At 37.5% G+C, this 12,201-nt stretch overlaps 1 protein-coding gene across 2 annotated transcripts; it reads right to left on the minus strand.

Moving 5' to 3' along the window:
* Positions 1-7,688: 7,688 nt before the first annotated feature.
* Positions 7,689-12,201, minus strand: LOC106296176 (probable transcription factor KAN2). Of its 2 annotated transcripts, none has more exons than XM_013732252.1 (6): positions 11,107-12,201; positions 10,936-11,012; positions 9,493-9,538; positions 9,188-9,332; positions 8,855-8,915; positions 7,689-8,020 (listed from the first exon to the last, which is right to left on the minus strand). In XM_013732252.1, the coding sequence occupies exons 1-6, from the start codon at positions 11,807-11,809 to the stop codon at positions 7,901-7,903; spliced, it is 1,152 nt and encodes a 383-aa protein (XP_013587706.1). In that variant the 5' UTR covers positions 11,810-12,201; the 3' UTR covers positions 7,689-7,900. The 2 variants fall into 2 exon arrangements, with proteins under 2 accessions (XP_013587706.1, XP_013587707.1); XM_013732253.1 differs by having other exon boundaries at positions 9,188-9,299; positions 11,107-12,200.

The following is a 12,201-nucleotide window of genomic DNA, read 5'->3' on the forward strand; positions in this document are numbered from 1 at the left end:
ACAACGAATACTGCCCTAGTAAAAAATATGTTTTCTTGTAGTGATACTCCTCGGCTAAAGGAGGACTATCATATGCGCAATATTACTCAGCTGTAAATTCCCTGGTTCCTTTTTTGCCTGCTCTTGAAGCAAGCCTAGATGAACCAGAATGATCCCATTTATGAAAGTTTGTTCGATGCCAAAAAAAAAAAAAAGAATTAGTAGACAATGCGAATCATTAATCTTGACCTAGTATCGTTTGGTATATGTCGTCGGTTGTTTGACTTAATCCGGGAATATGGGATTTTGGAGCCCAAATAAAGAAATCTCCATGCCGCAATAATTCTTCATTTGTTTTGTATATTCTTTCACTTTGATTGTTTTCAAAATTAATTTGACAACCAGACGATTTAGAGTTTGTTACCACTATATGAACAATAATGTCATGGAGATTATGGCTATACAGGAAATAAATAACCGTCACACTAACAACATATAAACTACTATATTATAACTATTTAAGAAAGATAACCAGATGCGATTTATCTTTCTTTAAAAAAAGGTTCGCCATAGATATGTTTAGTATTTAGTTACACAGCGTAAAATATTAGCCAGATTTTGAACGTTATATTTTTGAACCAAACGTCAATCTACCGTCAATTCAAATCCATCAGAGTAATAGCTTTGTGCAATTAGTCATTTTGACTGTTGGATAGTTATCAATTTTTATTCTTTAACAGAATTATGTCTGCTCGAGTGTTGACGAGTGAGGAAACATCAAACACCTCCTAAGTGAAAGAAAAGCAATGAGCAAAATATTCTTTGGTGGGAATCTAACTTATACATAAAAATTAGGGAGAATTGCCAATTGTCAAACCCAAAACAATACCCCAACTTGGGTCAAAGGCAAAAGTAACCTAAAAGGCTATTGAAATTACAACTATCCCCTTGTGACCAAACAAGAAAACGAAATTTTTTTTACGTTTCTACCCCTCGCAAGTCGTCTGTTTAGACGACTTGAAAATAAGTCGTCCAGACGACTTAACTGAAAGTCGTCTGGACAGTTAGTCTTAAACATAATTTAAAAATTTTGTAAAAAATATTTTGATAAGTGAAAAATGGGAATTATGTAATTAACATATGTCTTAGGAGGTATAAATTAAGATATAACAAATTTCAATTGTTTTCAGCATAGATGAGTGAAAGTAGTAGTGAGTCATGATATTCTTTAGTTTATGTTTCATCAACATATGTTGTAGTATTGTATGTGTTCTTAGGGTTAGATTTTGGAAAGCATTAAAACCGTTTTTGAAAATTTTTAAAATTACTTATGCGTGTTCATTTCTGTGTATAGTAAACACTATTTAAGTATAATTTGATTTTATAACGTGGTTAGTTAGTTAATCTAGTCATTTTAGTTTAGGGGTTCATTTTAGGGTCTAGGACGACTTAATATTTTGTCGTCTGAAAACAGACGACTAAATATTAAGTCGTCTGTTGTACATTATCAGCCAGAATAAGTCGTCTAAACCGGACCAAACCTTAAAGTTTACCAATGTAATTTTAAAGCTAACCGGATTATTTACCCAATATATAAGGTGATTTTTATTTTTTTTGTTTCATTTTTCGCGAAATTCAGAAACCCTAACAGTTCTCCCTCTCAAAGGCGATTTCGAATTCCCACGATTTCCGAACAAACCATCGTTCTCAACATCGGCTATCTATCTCACTTCATTCTCACCGTTGTCGCCGCAGCTTCTTCTAACCCTAGCCGCGCCGATTCCTCTAAACCCTAGCGCCGCCGATTCCACTATTTCCGAACAAACCGTCGCCCTCGCCACCGTGGTCACCAACGTTCTAAACACTAGCGCCGCCGCTTCTTCTAAACCCTAGCGCCGCCGCTTCTTCTCTGTAAACCTTAGCGCCGTTTCTCTGTAAACCCTAACGCCGCTAAGTCATCAATCTCGAGGAAAAGATGAACATAAAACGTTGTCTCTATCAATTTACTCATTCTCACCGTTTCACGTTTATTTTTTCAGATCTATAACCGCAATGACGAGTACTCCAACTCCTTCTGCGACTGGAAGACTTGTAAGTAATTTAAGTCGTCTACTAAGTCGTCTGGACTTATATTGTTGTCTTTGATTATTTTGCAGACAAAAAGGATGGATATTCCAGAACTCCCCCGTAGGTTATACACATCAGGGGAAGAACCAGAAGCCCACAATAGCATTTCGTATCATACGGATAACAGCAAGTTGCATACTGCTCTTAGGAAAGCTCTTACTGATGACGAATTTGAAGAGCTCAAGGAGTCGAGTTTGGGAGTTTTCATCAAGTTCAAGGAGCAGGGATTTGGTTGGGCTTCAAGGCTGGTTCACTACATGCTCAGTTTCAAGCTGGACATTAAGAAGAAGTATGAGATGTGGTCTCTCGTTGGTCCAGAACCTTTGAGGTTTTCACTGTTAGAGTTTGAAAACCTCACTGGTCTAAACTGCGAGTACATCGAGGACCTTGAGACACCAAAATGTGACGTTACCCCAGAGATGGTTTCTTTCTGGGGGATGCTGGGAGTTCATCTGGAAGCTGGGCCAACTACTGATCAGATAATAGCAGCACTGAAGAGATGCGGGGATTGGTCCAGGGAAGATCGCAAGCGGCTCGCGTACCTCTCCATCTTCACTGGATTCATTGAAGGGAGAAAGTTTTCAACCGCTACACGATCTACTCTGGCAAGGCTAGTGATGGATTTAGAACGGTTTGAGAATTATCCATGGGGGAGAGTCGCGTTTAAGGTGCTGATGGACTCTTTGTGGAACAAAGAAATTGCTGGCTGTTACACCGTGGATGGGTTTATACAAGTTCTTCAGGTCTAGACGTACACAGCTATGCCGGAATTGGGTGCTAGTATTGGTGGTCCCAGAGCAGACAGTCCGTCTCCACCGATACTGGCTTACGAGGGCAGCAGAGGCCGCAGATCAATGAAAGCTGCTATCTTGAGTCAGGTATTTACTTCAATCCAAAAGACTGCGCAGACGACTTATTATAAGTCGTCTGGAAAGTCTTCCATCTGGACGACTTATTAGACGACTTATAATAAGGCGTCTGGAAAGTCTTCCCAGCTGGACGACTTATCGGACGACTTAATTAAGTCGTCTGGAAAGTCTTCCATCTGGACGACTTATTAGACGACTTATAATAAGGCGTCTGGAAAGTCTTCCCAGCTGGACGACTTATCGGACGACTTAATTAAGTCGTCTGGAAAGTCTTCCATCTGGACGACTTATTAGACGACTTATAATAAGGCGTCTGGAAAGTCTTCCCAGCTGGACGACTTATCGGACGACTTAATTAAGTCGTCTGGAAAGTCTTCCATCTGGACGACTTATTAGACGACTTATAATAAGGCGTCTGGAAAGTCTTCCCAGCTGGACGACTTATCGGACGACTTAATTAAGTCGTCTGGAAAGTCTTCCATCTGGACGACTTATTAGACGACTTATAATAAGGCGTCTGGAAAGTCTTCCCAGCTGGACGACTTATCGGACGACTTAATTAAGTCGTCTGGAAAGTCTTCCATCTGGACGACTTATTAGACGACTTATAATAAGGCGTCTGGAAAGTCTTCCCAGCTGGACGACTTATCGGACGACTTAATTAAGTCGTCTGGAAAGTCTTCCATCTGGACGACTTATTAGACGACTTATAATAAGGCGTCTGGAAAGTCTTCCCAGCTGGACGACTTATCGGACGACTTAATTAAGTCGTCTGGAAAGTCTTCCATCTGGACGACTTATTAGACGACTTATAATAAGGCGTCTGGAAAGTCTTCCCAGCTGGACGACTTATCGGACGACTTAATTAAGTCGTCTGGAAAGTCTTCCATCTGGACGACTTATTAGACGACTTATAATAAGGCGTCTGGAAAGTCTTCCCAGCTGGACGACTTATCGGACGACTTAATTAAGTCGTCTGGAAAGTCTTCCATCTGGACGACTTATTAGACGACTTATAATAAGGCGTCTGGAAAGTCTTCCCAGCTGGACGACTTATCGGACGACTTAATTAAGTCGTCTGGAAAGTCTTCCATCTGGACGACTTATTAGACGACTTATAATAAGGCGTCTGGAAAGTCTTCCCAGCTGGACGACTTATCGGACGACTTAATTAAGTCGTCTGGAAAGTCTTCCATCTGGACGACTTATTAGACGACTTATAATAAGGCGTCTGGAAAGTCTTCCCAGCTGGACGACTTATCGGACGACTTAATTAAGTCGTCTGGAAAGTCTTCCATCTGGACGACTTATTAGACGACTTATAATAAGGCGTCTGGAAAGTCTTCCCAGCTGGACGACTTATCGGACGACTTAATTAAGTCGTCTGGAAAGTCTTCCATCTGGACGACTTATTAGACGACTTATAATAAGGCGTCTGGAAAGTCTTCCCAGCTGGACGACTTATCGGACGACTTAATTAAGTCGTCTGGAAAGTCTTCCATCTGGACGACTTATTAGACGACTTATAATAAGGCGTCTGGAAAGTCTTCCCAGCTGGACGACTTATCGGACGACTTAATTAAGTCGTCTGGAAAGTCTTCCATCTGGACGACTTATTAGACGACTTATAATAAGGCGTCTGGAAAGTCTTCCCAGCTGGACGACTTATCGGACGACTTAATTAAGTCGTCTGGAAAGTCTTCCATCTGGACGACTTATTAGACGACTTATAATAAGGCGTCTGGAAAGTCTTCCCAGCTGGACGACTTATCGGACGACTTAATTAAGTCGTCTGGAAAGTCTTCCATCTGGACGACTTATTAGACGACTTATAATAAGGCGTCTGGAAAGTCTTCCCAGCTGGACGACTTATCGGACGACTTAATTAAGTCGTCTGGAAAGTCTTCCATCTGGACGACTTATTAGACGACTTATAATAAGGCGTCTGGAAAGTCTTCCCAGCTGGACGACTTATCGGACGACTTAATTAAGTCGTCTGGAAAGTCTTCCATCTGGACGACTTATTAGACGACTTATAATAAGGCGTCTGGAAAGTCTTCCCAGCTGGACGACTTATCGGACGACTTAATTAAGTCGTCTGGAAAGTCTTCCATCTGGACGACTTATTAGACGACTTATAATAAGGCGTCTGGAAAGTCTTCCCAGCTGGACGACTTATCGGACGACTTAATTAAGTCGTCTGGAAAGTCTTCCATCTGGACGACTTATTAGACGACTTATAATAAGGCGTCTGGAAAGTCTTCCCAGCTGGACGACTTATCGGACGACTTAATTAAGTCGTCTGGAAAGTCTTCCATCTGGACGACTTATTAGACGACTTATAATAAGGCGTCTGGAAAGTCTTCCCAGCTGGACGACTTATCGGACGACTTAATTAAGTCGTCTGGAAAGTCTTCCATCTGGACGACTTATTAGACGACTTATAATAAGGCGTCTGGAAAGTCTTCCCAGCTGGACGACTTATCGGACGACTTAATTAAGTCGTCTGGAAAGTCTTCCATCTGGACGACTTATTAGACGACTTATAATAAGGCGTCTGGAAAGTCTTCCCAGCTGGACGACTTATCGGACGACTTAATTAAGTCGTCTGGAAAGTCTTCCATCTGGACGACTTATTAGACGACTTATAATAAGGCGTCTGGAAAGTCTTCCCAGCTGGACGACTTATCGGACGACTTAATTAAGTCGTCTGGAAAGTCTTCCATCTGGACGACTTATTAGACGACTTATAATAAGGCGTCTGGAAAGTCTTCCCAGCTGGACGACTTATCGGACGACTTAATTAAGTCGTCTGGAAAGTCTTCCATCTGGACGACTTATTAGACGACTTATAATAAGGCGTCTGGAAAGTCTTCCCAGCTGGACGACTTATCGGACGACTTAATTAAGTCGTCTGGAAAGTCTTCCATCTGGACGACTTATTAGACGACTTATAATAAGGCGTCTGGAAAGTCTTCCCAGCTGGACGACTTATCGGACGACTTAATTAAGTCGTCTGGAAAGTCTTCCATCTGGACGACTTATTAGACGACTTATAATAAGGCGTCTGGAAAGTCTTCCCAGCTGGACGACTTATCGGACGACTTAATTAAGTCGTCTGGAAAGTCTTCCATCTGGACGACTTATTAGACGACTTATAATAAGGCGTCTGGAAAGTCTTCCCAGCTGGACGACTTATCGGACGACTTAATTAAGTCGTCTGGAAAGTCTTCCATCTGGACGACTTATTAGACGACTTATAATAAGGCGTCTGGAAAGTCTTCCCAGCTGGACGACTTATCGGACGACTTAATTAAGTCGTCTGGAAAGTCTTCCATCTGGACGACTTATTAGACGACTTATAATAAGGCGTCTGGAAAGTCTTCCCAGCTGGACGACTTATCGGACGACTTAATTAAGTCGTCTGGAAAGTCTTCCATCTGGACGACTTATTAGACGACTTATAATAAGGCGTCTGGAAAGTCTTCTCTAGTTTTCTCTTTTGTCTTTTACTTTTTTCCCTATCATACATATTCAATGAACTTTAGTGATACGTACTGATATATCTATATATAAATATTTCAAGAAACAAGTCCCGAATTCATACTTTGGACCTAAAAACATACTAGATATTGTTTTCTTTTAAGAGAATAAAGATATATTATTTGCTTTATTGTAGAAGTTAATTATCTTTTCGAAAAGCTTATGGTGACAGACAGTTTCATATGCTTTATACCACTTCCACGGGCCTGACTGGTTCAAACACAGCGATTGTGCTTGTGGGAGTTTGCGGATGCGGTTGCGGGAGTTTGCGGATGCGAGAGTTTGCGGATGCGGGTGGTTGCGGTTTTAAGAGATTTGTAAGACTGGTTCTGCGGTTAGAAATTGGTGCGTTTGCGGGATACTTTTGACTGGTTAACTACCAAATACAACAGCGGTTAAATAATAAATTAACAATATTTACATTTAACATAATTATAAAAATATCAAAAATCATAATATTATAATAAATATGAAAATCATATTTAGAAAGTCATAGTTTTAATTTTTTTAAAAATATAGAAAAGATTTTTATTTTAAAATTTTATAATATTAATTAAAATATAATAGATATATTTTAGTATTTTTATAATTCCAATTTAAATTTTTTATTGAATATTTTTAATTTTGTATTTATATGGTTTTTGAAAAAAAAAGAAAAAAAAATTATCCTCCCGCAAACGCTAGCTGGAACCAGCTTTTGATTTTAAGAGGTTCGGAGCGGTTTGAAACGATTTGTAGCGGTTTGTATGATTGTTTCGAAACGCTGTCAACTGCTATCAACCGCAAAAGCTGCGTTTGCTGGTGGTTGCGGAGAAACCAGCCAGACCCGATCTTAAGGGCAATCATAAAGGTAATCATTAATCATATTATTAACCATATTCACACAATCATACATTCATAACCATTTTTTCTTAGCAAAAATAAATTTAGTAGAAAACTATATATATATATTCTTTTAAATCAACTTTACCCACTCTCTTTAACTTGTTTGCTTTCTTTTTCATTCACGTCCTCTTTATCTCTCTTTTAATACCTTTTCCACTCTTTTCTTCTTTCTGCTTTTACTCCTTATGTCTTTCCTCTGCCTGTGTTCTTATTATTCTTTCTTAATATTTATTTACATTTTCGTCCCGTTAACATTGGATTGTTAAATATAAATAAAATTATAAACGTTCAACAAAAGAAACATAACATTTATTGTGCCTTTAGTATTCGATTCTTTCTCTAGCTCTTCTCAGTAGAGAGGGAAAAAGAACATCGTTTTACAACCTTCCGAGAGGATATTGAGATTTAAGCTTAAAACAACACTTATTCAACTGAAATGAATATCGAGACTAGTCATTAGCCAAAACAAGAGTTGATTAATACTAATTAACTACTAGCTAGCTACCCAAAGTAAACTCAAGATTAGGCTTGAAGGGGCTGGTTCCAGAGATGTTTGATGAGCTCATCTCTTCCGATGATATCCTCTCATAACTTGACGACTTTCCATCTATTTCATTCTGCTTAGTTAAAACCCCAAACAAAACCAATTAGCTAAAAACAGATAGTGTGATTTATAGTTTGCATAGTATGTATGTAAATACGTATGATGAGTATATGAATGTAAAGTGATCATGGACATGAACTTAAACTTTTGACAAAGAGAGAAAGGTGAACTCAAGCAAATATATACTTCCACTGTAGTAATATTTATTCATCCCAACGGTATTATTTATATATTTTATTTAAAGTCTTGATAGATAAAATAAAATGTGTAGAAACCAATGCAACACTAGTGAAAGGGATTTTAATGTTACATAGTGTTTACGGTTATTGTATTATGCAGACTGCAGTACATAATGATGACATTCGTACGAACATCTAAGCTAAGCCTACTTATTGTCCTAAGTACTAGTGTTTGACATTGACACGAATATTTAAATCTATTCCAATTGTTCAGTGGTAGCTGCCATGGTTTTGCTTTTGTCCATATTAGCTTATAAGACAAACTTGGATAACCGCACCTCAAGGTTTAAGCTTTCACAAGTCACAATATGTGCGTGTCAAAGGTCAAAACAAAAACTCATCGTGGTCAATATCAATGGGGTTAGGTTTTTCTTTATTTTTCCTATAAATGTCTAAATAACGAAAATACCATTTGCTTTTGAAAATTCATAAAGCAAGCTTTAAAGAAAGCCCTTTTTTGGCACCCCTTTTGAGGGTTTCGGGTGACTTAGCAGTGAAAGAAATCGACAATGCATAAATAAAATTTATGTTAGTACAATATATACGTATATAAACACACACGAATTCGTGTGTATATAGTTATATTTGCAGAAAGAGATGAATCGTACCTCAGAAGGTAGAATAATTTCTGCAACATTATCGATTAGCTTCCCATGCAAACGTGCCTCTCTGCAAAAGCCAACAAAAGCTTAGTAATATGAGAGTATATATACGATTTTGCTTTGAGGAAATAAATAAAATAATCAAAGGAAATATACAAAAAGAGGAAGAAAAGTTAAAAGGAAGATAAAGCCCTCACGTAAAAGGTATTTTAACAATGTTTTGGTGATATATATATACACATATATATATGAACAATGGATCAATATATATCAAGATATGAAATAGTTTTTTTTTTAGAAAGATGAATGAATGTATTGTTAGACCGTATATGTACGTACCCGGAAGAATTGGTCCATCGACCGTTTGATTTCTCTAACGGATTCGTCAATTCATCGCTATCTCTAGATTTTCTATTCATATCGAACATCCAATCGTCTGAGTTATTATCTCCTGAAGATCCATTTTCATAGACATCAGATTGTTCTGAATTACATTATATAATTAGGGTTTCAGTCACTATGACATTTTTTTTTTTTTTTTTTTTTTTTTTTTTGGACAACAGTCACTATGACATTTTAATTATTGAATTCTCGACGTTGCATAATTACACTACATATAATCTGAATTGATATCACTAACTAACCTGACGACGCTGCTGCTTTGTCGGTTGTCTTTACTGTTCGGTACATCTGATATTACACAAAAAAGGTTACAATAAAATTAAAAATTAAAACGCTTGTACGTAGCATATTTCAATTTAGATTAAGTCAAGAAAGCAAAGTCTTACACCAAAAAAAAAAGAAACCAAAGTCTAAATATGTTTTCTCTGAACCTCCGTATATGATGCATGTATCGAATGATATGGCGATGGCAGAAGACCAAAGAAAGGAGACCAATGTACTGTTGTGTTGGGACAGTTGAATATAGTACAAACCAATATTCAAAATATAAAACACTTATATAGATATACAGACACATTGGAAGATAAAAATAAGAGATAAAAATATAGAAATATTCAGACACAGAAGCATTCATTGACATTATTAATGAAAGTTTACGATTTTCATGTACCCATGCATGAATTTATGTGTCTTACCATGGTTAAAACAATGGCCCATTGATATGGAGATGGGGAACCATGGTTAAGGTATAAACATTCCATTTTCTCTCTCTCTCTCTCTCTCTCTCTCTCTCTCTCTCTCTCTCTCTCTCTCTCTCTCTCTCATTGTGTGTAATAAGACCAAAACTATTCATCATTGAGAAATGATGGTGTTTCTTGTACTCTCCCTTTCTGAGTTTTTATTTTTTTATTAGAACTATTTTCTTTCCTAAGGACAGATTCATTAATTGGGTAATTATCCCTAATTAGAATGTCCTAAGATTTTGTATGGCTAAGAATATAAATAATTAAAACCAACAAATACTTGATTCGAATAATGATAAGAAAATATAAATTTGAATAGTATATAATAGTAAAGTATAAATCTTAATGTATAAGCCAATTAAAGAATGGATGATAAGAAACCAAAGTACTAGTGTTATTCTTGAATATCTTAATTTCTACAACCCTCTACTTCTCTCTCCAACTTTCTATTCTATGCGTGTCAGTAATAGTAATATTGAGTAATTTTGGTTAACTTGTAACAGAACATGTTTATTTTTCCAAGAAGAAAAAAAAAAAAAACTTGCAAAAAAAAAGAGATAACCAAGTCTTGTCTATCGTCTATAAGGACCATCAGATTTAGCAAAGAAAAAAAAAGATATTTTTTACATGTATGGATTGTTTAATTTACATTTTTTGTTTTTTCTTTTGTCTAAACTCATCCATTGCATTATTGGTGAGCAAAATTCGGATTTAATTAAGATTAAGAATAAAGAAGGAACGATCAGAAGAAAACAAGAGTCGATCTGACTCGAGTGAAACTCTGATTTAAGGAAGTCACCGAGTCAAATGCATCGATACCCGAGAAGCTTATTTATTACCTAATTATAATATATAAAATTATTTTTACTTCCACTAACAATATACTTATATATAAATAAATGGGTTTACATAATAATTATTTTCTTAGTGACAGAATTTTACCTGTAAATGGGACTTAACATGAGCCAATGTGAGATCTTTGACATCCATAAGCTCAAGAACAGATTTTGGTGTAGCTCCTAATTAGATTCATGTAAATAATTAAGAACCAATAAAATGATTTAAGAAAAAAAGGTAATTAAAAAATGAGAAAAGAGATAAAAAGGAACATACTTTCATGGCCACCGAGTAATTCAACGGCGTGAACGAAACGGGCATGAAGAGTGGTTGTCCATCGCATCCGAGGAGCTCTCATGCTTCGTTTAGCTGGGAACCTCGGCATGAATCTCGCTCGGTTTAGAGTCTGATGATGATGCTGATGATTGTGGTGATTAGGGTTAACTCTACTGGTACCAAAGCTATTGTTGTTGATTCCGGTGGGAGTCGGCGAAGAAGAGGGAATTAGAGACGACGGATCGAAAGGGAAACACGGAGGAGGCCGGTGATGATGATGTGGAGGAGGGTTTTGGTATAGAGGGATTCCTCTTATGGGTCTTAAGTGAGTATTAAGGTCATGAGCAAGAAAACCTTGCAAGTGTTGTTGTTGTTGTGTCGGAAACTGGAAAGAGGTGAAGATGTTAGAGCCGTTGCAATTAGGGAGAAGGTGCGGGTGTTGTTGTTGATGACGATGAGAGTTGTTAGAGAGTGAGCGGTCTTCGAGTGGATGATGATGATGATTATTGGTTGTTTTTGAGCTGGAATTAGATACGAGAGAAGATGTTCTTGAATCAAGAGCTCTTCTCCAAAACCCTAAGTCGAGCTCCTCATGATCTTCTTGATCTGTTGTTGGTCTTCTTCTCTGCCACGTCGATGATGGTTGGCTGTTTGGAGGACTTATTTGTAAGGATAAGTCTGGCTGAGCAGGAAAAAGCTCCATGGAAGAAAGCTTTAACTTCTCGTCTTCTTCTTCGTTTTCTGTAAGAGATTCTTCAGTCGGTTTCCAGAGATATGATGAACCCTAGTTCTTGTTCTCTTGAATCAGGATGCAAAGACAAAAAGACTAATTTTTTTTATTGTGGGTAGGGTAGAAAAAAAGAGAAATGAGGATGGGATTTCTGGGTTTTGTTGAGAATGTTGTTTGTTTGAGGTTAAGTTGTTTTTGCAGAGATTTTTGAGATATATAGAGAGAGTAACAATGACAAGGCAGTATGTAGTGAATGGTTGTTTCTTTTGTGTGAAGTATATGTAAGAAAATGACACTTGAGTGTGTGTGTGTGAGAGAGAGATGAGAGAGAATGTGTTTGTGTGGACATGGAGGGCTAGAGGAAC

The sequence above is a fragment of the Brassica oleracea genome, chromosome C5 (genome assembly GCF_000695525.1).
Source record: "Brassica oleracea var. oleracea cultivar TO1000 chromosome C5, BOL, whole genome shotgun sequence".
Taxonomy (NCBI): domain Eukaryota; kingdom Viridiplantae; phylum Streptophyta; class Magnoliopsida; order Brassicales; family Brassicaceae; genus Brassica; species Brassica oleracea.